At 36.4% G+C, this 12917-nt stretch overlaps 1 protein-coding gene across 2 annotated transcripts in view; it reads left to right on the top strand.

The window, feature by feature from the left end:
- The window catches only part of LOC149798940 (cAMP-dependent protein kinase catalytic subunit 3-like), a 155543-nt gene that overhangs the window by 84942 nt on the left and 57684 nt on the right, over window positions 1-12917 (top strand). For both annotated transcript variants that reach the window (XM_089957855.1, XM_089957856.1), the window contains exon 3: window positions 7973-8236. In XM_089957855.1, the coding sequence (XP_089813981.1) occupies window positions 7973-8236 (264 nt within the window). The remainder of the gene's footprint in view (window positions 1-7972; window positions 8237-12917) is intronic.

The raw sequence follows: 12917 nt of genomic DNA, 5'->3' as shown, positions 1-12917 counted from the left end.
CTGAAATGTTTCAAGCACTAGTTGTAGGTAAAAAGTCATTCAGTATGTAAAATGTACTTAACATAAACAGTGCTGTTATAAACTTTGAGAAAATATTCCTAGGATTTGAAACTGACTACCTACTGCAATTTGATTTACATGTTCAAAATATATTTGTACAAAATCTTCAAATCAACAGTCTGCCTTGAAATGTATTGGTTAGAAGTTAACTAAGTTCAACAAACTGACAATCTTGCATACATTTATCCTATCCAGTTTCAACTTTATCCCATAGCTTGGTATTTCTGTAGTGACATGAACACTGCTTGACTTGACAAGAGCATTCTCTGAGGTCTGTGTATGATGATTACACAAGCAATTAATATAAACTGAAGGCAAAAATGAATTAGGGCTATGGATTTAAAGACGTTTACAAGTCTGAATATATGTGCTTCTAAATGTCTGGATGATTTGATATTTATTAAACACAATGAATACAATTTTAGATATTCAAATATTTTAGATCTCCCTAGAATTAAAGCATCAACATATGGCAACAGATCTTTTAGATATGCAGCTACCATTCGTGGAATGAGCCACCTAATCACTTTATAGAGATTAATCAAATATGTATTCATTAGGATCATTAATTTTATCCTGGAATGGTACAAACTGTAAATGTAGTATAGCAAAAATATCCCCCACTCTCCTGCTAATACTTGTGTAACATTTTTGTGTTATTTGCCCTTGTCTTTTGTACGATCAAAAGCCTTAGTGGTATCTCCTTCCTTTTTAAGTAAGGCATAATCTGCATCTCAGCATACTAGTAGTCTTTTTTCATCCTTTAGATCATTGTAACCTTTGTTTTTTTAATTTACCTGAATACTAAATTCACTTTTAATTACTGCCTTTTTAAGATGCTTTGCTTGCTTATATTTTAAGTTATGTGCTATTTGTTTTGTACAATAATATCTATGTATTATCCTATGGTTTGTATATGTTGCAAATCATGTTTTTTTAAAAAAATGTCTTTATTGTTTTTTATGTCATGTTGGTAAAAAGCTCATTAGAGCTTATGTTGAATTGTTGATTTAATTCACACCAACAATAAATCAGTCTTATCATACAGTGTTGAACTATTGATAACAGGAGATGAGACATAGTACCCAGTAGTCAATTTTCCATTCTGGCATTGTCATTGTCAATAGTATATTTGGGGGTTTGGCTATTGTCTTTTATTTTTATGTTTCTCAAACCACTTGATGGATTCTCATCATAATTGTCACGAATCATGAAGCTCAAACTTAGATTGAATAATTATATAGCTCATAATTGGCATGAATCATTATGAAGTTTGTGTGTCTGTGTGTGTGATTTGGATTTTTAACGTTGTTTAAAAAAAATTCAACCATATCACTACGATGTCTGCAGTGTGGCAGTTTATAATGATGTCTAGCACTGAGGCATCATGCTGCAGACATGTAGCATGATGTCCCACCCAGTCACATTATCCTGACACCAGGCTGACCAATCCTAACACTAACCTCTTAATGCTGTTATGAAGCTCATAATTGATATGAATCATTATGAATCTCAGACTTCGCATGAATCATTATGAATCTCAGACTTGGCATGAATCATTATGAATCTCAGACTTGGCATGAATCATTATGAATCTCAGACTATACATGAAACATTATGAAGTTCATAATTGATATGAGTCATTATGAATCTCAGACTTGGCATGAATTATTGTGAATCACAGACTTCATATGAATCATTACAACATGTTTGCCCTTTTTACCTTGGGGTCAAGGTCAGAGTCATTAAAGAATTTGCATGAAGATTTTGGTTGAATTTTTTATTTTTTTGTATTTGCTATTTCTTCTTACTCTTGTTGAATCACTATAAAACTTTCTTCAAAATGCTTACATTCACTCAACTGTTTGACCAGGTAGTCAAAAGCATGTGTTCCATCAATGCTTTGATTTATGGGTTTGAGATGCTATCCCTGACCTTCATATTCCATAATAGGTTTGACACGCAGGCTGTGTTCTTATTTTCCATTATGGGTTGGACATGCTGGCCCTGGGCTTCATAGTCTATTATGGGTTGGATACGCAGGCCCTGGGCTTCATTTTCCATTATGGGTTTGACATGCTGGCTCTGACCTTCATATTTTATTATGGGTTTGACATGCAGGCCCTGGGCTTCATTTTCCATTATGGGTTTGACATGCAGGCTTTGACCTTCATATTTTATTATGGGTTTGACATGCAGGCCCTGGGCTTCATTTTCCATTATGGGTTTGACATGCTGGCTCTGACCTTCATATTTTATTATGGGTTTGACACACAGTCTCTGGGACTGACATGCTGGCTCTGACCTTCATATTTTATTATGGGTTTGACACGCAGGCCCTGGGCTTCATTTACCATTATGGGTTTGACATGCTGGCTCTGACCTTCATATTTTATTATGGGTTTGACACACAGTCTCTGAGATTGACATGCTGGCTCTGACCTTCATATTTTACTATGGGTTTGACACACAGTCTCTGGGATTAATTTTTCATTATTAGTTTGACATGCTGGACCTGACCTTCCAAATAAGAATGGTAATGATTTTTTAATATTTCTCCTCATCATTGTGTGTACAAATTGAATTTTTATTGTCTTTATTGTATGTCTGACACTATTTCCCCATGACAAAAGTCATGTCATATTAAAATCACTGCCCAGGTTATGGTGTATATAGACATTGTCCCTCAATAAAACTGTACCCATAACCTACATGTACCTGAAGGTGGCATGACAATTCTCTATTCAGGAATAATGCTTCAAGTAAATTAGATGCTGCAACATGTCCATTGTTTCCAATATAAACTGTAGCATATTTTACACTTTAAGTAATGTTTGAAAATTGCATCTTTTGAGAAACATAGTCATAGCTTCACTGTGGTGTAATAAGCAAGACCACCTTAAACATGGCTACATTATAACCAAGCTGACCTATTAATGCATTATAACCAAGCTGGGTTATTAATACATTATAACCAAGCTGAGTTATTAATAACTCCGCTATGGCCGGTCCCAAGCCCAGGTGTAAAAGGAGGAGGGTTGGGCATGGGGCTAGCAACCCGACCCTGTAAAACCCCAACTTGCTACAAAAATGCCAACAGAAGAAAAACCAGAAACTGAAAGCCTGAGGGAGGAAGGGTCTTCTTCTGGAAGATTTATGATGCCATGTGGTGAAGACCATGAGCCCGTGGAAGCCATAAAGCAGACCACCCTTCTATCAAACAGGAGAATTAACATTGCAACATGGAATGTGAAGACAATGTATGAGGCAGGAAAAACAGCACAGGTAGCAGCAGAGATGAGGAACTACACAGCCTGTCCCTACTGGGCATTAGTGAGACAAGATGGACTCAATCCGGACAAAGAAGATTGATGACAGGAGAGATGCTACTGTATTCAGGACATGAGGAAAAGAATGCACCTCATACACAGGGGGTGGGGCACTTGCTGTCAAAGCAAGCATATAATGCACTGATAGGATGGGAACCACATGGGCCCAGAATCCTCACAGCAACGTTTAGGACCAAGAAGGAGAAAATAAAGATGAACATCATACAGTGCTACGCCCCAACAAATGACAGTGAAGAAAAAGATAAGGACCAGTTTTACAACAGACTACAGAATGTAGTAGAGAACTTCCCAGACAAAGACATCAACATCCTTTTGGGTGACTTCAATGCCAAAGTTGGGTCAGACAACACAGGGTATGAACAAACCATGGGGATCCACAGCCTGGAGAGATTTGCAGACCTTTGTGCACTGAACAACCTGGTCATTGGGGGTACCATCTTTCCCCACAAGAGAATCCACAAGAACACATGGACATCACCAGACCATGTGACAGAAAATCAGATTGACCACATCTGCATAGCCACAGAAGATCCCTGCAAGATGTTAGGGTGAATAGGGGAGCAGATGTGGCATCTGACCACCACTTAGTTGTCGCAAGGCTGAAACTTAAGCTGAAGAAGAACTGGATGGGAACTAAAGAGAAGAAAACAAAGTATAACATCAGCCTGTTGAAAGATGCAAAAACTAAAGAAGAATACAGACTGATGCTTAACAACAAGTACCAAGTGTTACAAGAACTTCTTGAAGATGAGGAAGACAATGCAAGCAACAGATGGCAGAAAGTTAAAGAGGCAATAAAATCAACATGCCAAGAAGTACTAGGCCCAATGAAGCACCAACAGAAAGAATGGATTTCAGCTGAAACATTGCGCAAAATCCAGAAGTGTAAACAGAAAAAAGCAGCAGTAAATAGCAGTAGGAAAAGAACTACAAAAGTAAAGGTACAGAAAGAGTACACTGATGCCCACAAAGAAGTGAAAAGAAGCATCAAGATAGACAAGAGAAACTATGTTGAAGAAATGGCAGCAGAGGCAGAAGAAGTGACAAGAAGTGGAAAGAAGAAGAAGCTGTACGACATCACCAAAAAGCTGTCTGGCAAGTACAGCAAAACAGAGAGACCCGTAAAGGACAAGCAGGGAAAGACCATAGCAGGTACAGAACACCAAATTAAGAGATGGGCAGAACATTTTGAAGAACTGTTGAACAGGCCAGCCCCACTAAATCCCCCAGAAATCCACCCAGCCAATGCAGATTTTCCCATAAGCTGTGACAATCCCACCAGAGACGAGATCAGGAAAGCCATCACCCAGCTGAAGAATGGCAAGGCAGCTGGACCTGATGGCATCCCAGCAGAAGCCCTCAGAGAAGACTTAGATGCTTCAGTGGAAATGCTATACCACCTCTTTGAGAAGATCTGGGAGGAAGAAGAAATACTGAGTGACAGGAAGGAGGGACACCTCAACAAGATCCCAAAGAAAGGCGACCTCAGCAACTGCTCCAACTACAGAGGAATCACACTCTTATCAGTACCAGGGAAAGTCTTCAACCGGGTCTTCTTGGAGAGGATGAAGGAGGCCGTTGACCCACAGTTATGTGATGAGCAAGCGGGCTTCCGGCAGAACAGATTGTGTACGGACCAAATAGCTACTCTTCGCATCATAGTTGAGCAATTGTTGGAGTGGAATTCTTCACTCTACATCAATTTTATTGATTATGAGAAGGCATTTGACAGCGTGGACTGAGAAACACTCTGGAAACTTCTTCGTCACTATGGCATCCCAACCAAGCTGGAGAACATGATCAAGAACACTTACAACGGAATGTCCTTCAGAGTCATTCATGCAGGACAGCACACAGACAGCTTCCTAGTGCAGCCTGGTGTGAGGCAAGGCTGCTTGCTGTCACCATTTCTCTTCCTTCTCGCCATTGACTGGATTATGAAGATGTCCACCAATGGGCGGAGAAATGGGATCCAGTGGACATTGTGAAGTCAGCTTGAGGACCTGAATTTTGCCGATGACCTAGCACTCTTGTCCCATAGTCAGCAGCAAATGCAGGACAAGACAGACATACTGGCAGCCACATCAGCACAGATTGGCCTCAACATTCACAAAGACAAGACCAAGATACTCAAGATCAATTAAGCTAGTAACAACCCAGTCACACTGCAGGGAAGTCCCCTGGAAGAGGTGGAGGTGGAGTCCTTCACGTACCTGGGCAGTATTATCAACCAGCAGGGTGGCACAGATGCAGATGTCAAGACAAGGATTGGAAAGGCGAGAGCAGCTTTCATACAGCTCAAGAACATCTGGAGCTCCAATGAAATTTCCTTAACTACCAAGATCAGACTGTTCAACTCCATTGTGAAGTCAGTCTTACTGTATGGAGCAGAGACCTGGAGAACCACCAAGTCGACCGTAAAGAGAGTTCAGACCTTCATCAACAGCTGCCTAAGAAGAATTCTTCAGTTTCGCTGGCCAGACACCATCAGCAACACCAGCCTGTGGCAGAGAACCTCCCAGCTTCCAGTAGAGGACGAGATCAAGAAGAGAAGGTGGGGTTGGATAGGACACACCCTATGTAAGCCACCAACCAACATTACCAGACAGGCATTGAAATGGAACCCTCAAGGTAAGCGTAGAAGGGGACGATCAAGAAACACCTGGCGACGCGACCTTGAGGTGGACATCACTAAGATGGGTCACACCTGGAGTCAGCTTGAAGGGATGGCACAGGACAGAAGCCTCTGGCGATCTTTTGTGGGCAGCCTATACCCCGGCAGGGGTGATGGGAAAAACTAACTGAGTTATCAATACATTACAACCAAGCTGAGTTATTAATACATTATAACCAAGCTGAGTTATTAATACATTATAACCAAGCTGAGTTATTAATAGATTATAACCAAGCTGGGCTAATAATACATTATAACCAAGTTGAGTTATTAATACATTATAACCAAGCTGGGCTTTTTAATATATTATAACCAAGCTAAGCTATTTAATGCATTATAAATAAGCTGGGCTATTTAATACATTATAACCAACCTGGACTTTTTAATACATTATAACCAAGCTAAGCTATTTAATGCATTATAACCAAGTGTGAAGCTATTTAATGCATTATAACCAAGCTGGGCTTTTCAGTACATTATATCCAAGCTAAGCTATTATATACATTATAACCAAGTGAAATTATTTATGCATTATAACCAAGCTGGGCTATTTAATACATTATAACCAAGCTGGGCTTTTTAATATATTATAACCAAGTGAAGCTATTTATGCATTATAACCAAGCTGGGCTTTTCAGTACATTATATCCAAGCTAAGCTATTATATACATTATAACCAAGTGAAATTATTTATGCATTATAACCAAGCTGGGCTATTTAATACATTATAACCAAGCTGGGCTTTTTAATATATTATAACCAAGTGAAGCTATTTATGCATTATAACCAAGCTGGGCTATTTAATACATTATAACCATGCTGGCCTTTTTAATACATTATAACCAAGCTATGATATTTAATGCATTATAAATAAGCTGGGCTATTTAATACATTATAACCAAGCTGTGCTATTTAATACATTATAACAATGCTGGCTTTTAATACATTATAGCCAAGCTAGATGTTTAATACAGTATAACCAAGCTGAGCAATTTAATACATTACAACCAAGCTGGGCTGTTAATACATTAAAACCAAACTAAGCTATTTAATGCATTATAACCAAACTGGGCTATCTAATACATTACAACCAAGCTGGGCTATTTAATACATTTTATACATTTATAATGGTTATACCAAGCTGGGTTAATACATTGTAACCCAGATGGGCTGTTTAATACATTATAACCAAGTTGGGTTAATGCATTGTAACCAAGCTGGGTTAATACACTGTAACCCAGATGGGCTGTTTAAATTAGTATCACCAAGTTGGGATATTTAATGTATTATTACTAACCTGTGCTTTATACTAAAGTTTCTGTTTTATATATGATCACATTTTAACTGGTCATAACAAGCCAAGAACTAAAACGAAGTAAATATTTAAGTAGCAGTCCCAAAAGAAAATTCACTCAGGACAATGCATTTGTAATCATATGTCTTAAAACAGGGACCATGTTATGTTGATATATTTTTTGCTGACAGACTACTATGTACACATCTTATATTGATTCCGAGTATCATCTGTCAAAATTATATTTTGTATTTAATTTCTTTGTACTGTAGTTATTGCTGTCAAGCCAACATTAGGGGAAAGCGAGATAAAACTGTCACTTTTCTGCTACGAGTGTTGAAATCATCAAGAGTTTGTTAGGGTTTTCATTAAGGTTTTCTTCTAGCATTTATTTTTTAAACTCTGACAAATCTTCAGCACATACATGTATGTGGCATAAGTAATTACAAACCTAAGAACATTGTTTCTGTAAATTGCTTTCTCACCTTTATGACCTTGAAAACAAGGTCACATTTTACAGCAATACATTAAGTATATATGCTCAACATGCATCCCCAGACTTCTTGTTAGTTTTGTTTTGCTTATTTCTTTCAGGTTGTGGGCAAATCATGACCAAACCTTTCTATATATGATGATGGAATATGTTCCAGGAGGAGAAATATTTTCCTATTTGCGCAATTATGGACGCTTCAATAATTCCACAGGAAATTTTTATGCTTGTGAAATTGTCTCAGCACTGGACTATTTACATGCTAGATCTATTGTGTACAGAGACCTTAAGCCCGAAAATTTGTTGCTAGATAGGGAAGGACATTTAAAAATTACAGACTTTGGGTTTGCAAAGAAATTGTTAGACAGGTAAGTTTACATGGTTTCTGTTTATAAATATATTCAATAGCTGTCTTCTTATAGCAAATATAAAAGTTCCTGATTTCAGTATAACATCAGGATACAGGCAGTCAGCTGATATTCATTCAATGTGTTCAGATGGAATACCATATATGCTTATGGATGAACATACCAGACAACATACATACCAGACAACATACATACCAGACAGCATACATAACAGACAACATACATACCAGACAACATACATACCAGCTAGACCTGATCTGCCATTGCAGTCATTTGCTGTTGTCAGGGTCCATGTTGTTTGTTCTGCTGATTACTCCTGACAAACTGAATAGACCCAGGTCTGCTGGTGCATTATGTGATGGCAAATCTGTGTTTGTGCAGTTTACAGTTGGATATGACTTACAAGCGAGTACAAATGGTGGTTCAAATGCAGTACTGGTCCAACACTAAGCAATAGGAATAACTGTCCCTTGCCTTGCCTGCCATTGTTGTGAAATTTGGATTGCATCAGGCATTGTTTGGTCACAGTAAATAACTGTTTGCTCTAATATGAATGAAATAAGAGGTAATGTTTACATCTTTTTTTTCCCTTCCTTGAAGTGGATGTGACAACACAAAAAATATTATTTGAGTGTTGAACTCTTATTTGATAAACATTTGTTATTACATTTTAAACTACAAAAAGCAATTTTTTTATGAACCTGGAAAATTGGTTTTGAAAAAGGTAGAAAACTTGTATGATTATGAATCACAGTTGTTTTGTATATCATATGATGGAACATAATTACGAATGACAGTAATCTTGTATATGATATGATGGAATGTGATTATGAATGACAGTAATCTTGTATATATTATGGAATGTGATTATGAATGACAGTAATCTTGTATATGATATGATGTAATGTGATTTTGAATGACAGTAATCTTGTATATATTATGGAATGTGATTATGAATGACAGTAATCTTGTATGTAATCTTGTATATGATATGATGGAAATTGATTATGAATCATGGTAGTCTTGTATATGATATGATGGAATGGGATTATGAATGACAGTAATCTTGTATATGATATGATGGAAATTGATTATGAATCACGGTAGTCTTGTATATGATATGATGGAATGGGATTATGAATCACAGTAATCTTCTATATGATATTATCTGAAATGAAGGGATATGATTGCATATTCCAATCATATCAATTGAAGATATAGCCAAATTCACAGTGTGAAATGTTTAGAATGTATTGAGGGATTTTCACCCTTTTTGAGTGCGTTTATTGCTTATTCACCTTTCTCAAAGTGTCAGTACAGAACTCAGTAAGGGGAGATTGGTGGTTTGTGGTTGGATTGTTTTTCCTGTACCAAATTGTTATCTGTATTACTTGCCTAATCATTGTTACCAATTATTTCTGCCAGAAATGTTAATGAAAAGGTACTGTTTCTGTTTTAGAGATGAAAATTAAGTTAGCAAACCCTAATAACTTGAAGTCTGCAGCATGATCATAATGTTTCTTTCTTTCATCCCCTCCTCCTCTGTGTCCCTGATTCTACCCAATCTTCATAAAGGGGATGGACAGAAATTCTCAAACTGTTGTGCACATATGCATTCCCCCACCCACCCCAATCAAATCACAGTGTTGGAAGTATCTCAGTAAACAATTTGGCAGGATTAGTCCCCCACACATATCCAAAGGTCTGTATTTTGAAGGTCATGTAGGTTGTTTATGTGGATAACTTAAAATGTAAATTTGTTTTTGTTTAACAGTATGTGTAAATAAAAGTACTATTCTCTTGTACTGCTAAAATTATTGATCAAAAAATTAAAAAAGCCTTTTTTTATATGCCTGCCATATTATGTTATGATGATGTACATCCATTTGTTTGTTCATCCTAACATCTGTCCATACATCTATCCATCCATCTCTCTGTCTCATCACTATTTTTATTTGCATGGTAACATGAGTTCTTCACAATCAGCTATTAGCAAACTTGGCAAGTTACTAAGCTTGTATTTGGAGCAGTGAAGTAAGACTCACAGGGACTGAGAAAAGAAAAACAGTCTCCATGTAATAACTTGACCTGTTTACCAGATACCTTGACCAAAACTTTTACCTTGACCAAAACTTTAAGTAACTTGCATTTAAAATAAGAAAGAGACCTATTGATTTAGGGATTAAAAGGCGAAAGGTCAAGATGATAGTGATTCTGGAAAGGAAAATGGTTTGCACACAATATCTTAAAGTTCTTTTTCACCTACTTTAACCAAACTTTGTGGATGACTTGCATTTGAGACAAAAAGGGCACTAATCAATTTTGGCATCACTAGGTGAATGTCAAGATCAGCAAGACTACAAGAAGAAAAATGGTTTCTGCAAAGTGACTTAACTTGGCAGGCATATAATACACCATTTAAGGTACCCTTGTTTTCATTTCTAAGTAAAGAAAGACACAGAAAATAGGAAACAGTTAATTATAATGTGTCAAAACAAGAAGTATTAGCTAGAACTTTTCATTCTAAGTTTTTTTATAATGTGTCAAAACAAGAAGTATTAGGAAGAACTTTTCATTCTAAGTTTTTTCCAAGAGTATAACAAAGAATCACAAATCCTTTGTAACACTGAATAAAAAGGATTTAGGCATATAATTTATGCAATTATTTGGAGAAAATTGGTATGAAAGAAGGAGATTCTTGAAAAAACAAGTCATCCGTTTCAATGGTACATAAATTTTTTACTTCAAACACAGAGTCATTATACCTTTGCTATACAGATCTACGGTATGATGAGAGCAACAAATATAAAGTAGAACATGACAAAATAGTATATTTGGAGATAAATTTAATGGGGACAGGACCACTTCAAAGAATCACACTTTATTTTCAAACACTTTTTTGTCAATAATTCTGACTAAAATTAGAGGTCCAATGCATTTATTTTTCTCAGCATGGCTCATAAAATGTAAAAGTTAAAAAAGTTGCAAAGATGACACACATGCATTTGAATACCAGGGATTTGTATGTCTTTCAAATAATTGTCATAATTTGTTTCACTTGTTTTTATTTTTGATTTGATCTATCAATGAACCTTTTTGACCATGTGTGCAGTATTAGTCATTTTTTATTTGTAGCTCTATCAAAAGACCATTTTAACCATGTGTGTTGTGTGCAGCATTAGTAATTTTTTTATTGTTAATTTATCAATGGTCCATTTTAACCATGTTTGCAGTATTTGTCATTTTGATCTAGCAGTGGACCATTTTAACCATGTGGGCAACATTAGTTATGTTTTTATTTTTTGATCTATCAATGGACCATTTTAACCATGTGTGCAGCATTAGTCTTTTTTATTTTAATGGACTGTTTTAACTATTCATCATAGCTGCTTGGAAGACTGTCTGAAAATACTCTAATAATAAGGTGTTCGAAATTTGGTGATTCATGACACATCAAGACAAGTAGACTTGTTAGAAAATAAACTGTAATAATGTGTTTGACATTGGTGTTTTATGACACAGCAACTCAAGTAAGTTATTTAATGTTGAGGCATTGGAGTTAAGTGGCTTGCTGTGGGATATACTTTGGCTTTTGATCTTGTCAGATCCATAGATATGATTCAGACTCATACCCTTTTGGTCATGAGTCTGGCATGCTAGCCATGGTTACTGCCTCCATTAGTTGTATTATGTCATGCAGGGTGGGAGGACTAGGTCTAGTGATGTGGGCTTGAATTGGAATTTCCAAATACTAAAGGTGGTGGCTGCTTCCTAAAAGCAGGGCAGTTTACTTTCATGAACAAAGTTGTTATTAAAAACTTTTGAACACAGTGTTGTGGCTCTCTTTTTCTCCACCTGTAAACTTATATCCAGGTTAGACCAATTAATTGACATTTTTTTTTTGAGAGCACACGTATTTACATGCATCAGTTGTATAGAGACAACCTTTTGATTCTGAGATGGCCTTCCTGCAATGATAGCTTTCTTTTTTTAATATAAAAAAAACTTCAGTTAAAATTTTACTTTTTCTTTTAATGATTTTACCATTGTTGCCATTTTCTTTAGTTGTACATGCCTTTTTGGGATGCATAAATGTCTCAGCACTATATACCAGTAACCAGAATTGCGCTGATTTACCCTTCAGCCAAATGTATACTCAGTAGTTAGAATTTGAAGTGGATGTCTCTGTATGTTTTTTAATTATTAAATTTGGTACATATACTGTGTGCTCTTTCTGGAACAGTTAGGCAAAATGATGGGAAGTTTGATGAAGTCATCTGTCAGAAGAACTGTATGCACTTACTCACTTTCTTGGCTGTGAAACTGGGTCTGTAGAACAAAAGCCAATTTGTCTGAGGGTGATAGATAGGACTGATTGAATAAGACTAAGCAGAGTGGGAAAAAAATGGTTGGCAGAGAATTTAGACTGCATGGTATAAAGTTAAAGGGAAGATTATTGTGTGATAATAACAACATAGAAAAGCAACAACATTAATAGCATACAGTAATAATAATTGTAATGCAAAATATGTAAAACCTAGTATTGAGCAAATATGCACCTCACAGCAAGACTTTTTCAGAATATATTGCTGCCATTAGGCCCATTTTGATTCCTGGTTCATCTAAATCTTTGTCTTCTCATTGCATTAGTACAAAAGTATGTTGACTGGATCCTACCTTA

The sequence above is a fragment of the Sinohyriopsis cumingii genome, chromosome 5, assembly GCF_028554795.1.
Source record: "Sinohyriopsis cumingii isolate HCF-2022 chromosome 5, ASM2855479v2, whole genome shotgun sequence".
In the NCBI taxonomy this organism is placed as follows: domain Eukaryota; kingdom Metazoa; phylum Mollusca; class Bivalvia; order Unionida; family Unionidae; genus Sinohyriopsis; species Sinohyriopsis cumingii.
This window is presented reverse-complemented; position numbering and strand designations above follow the sequence as displayed.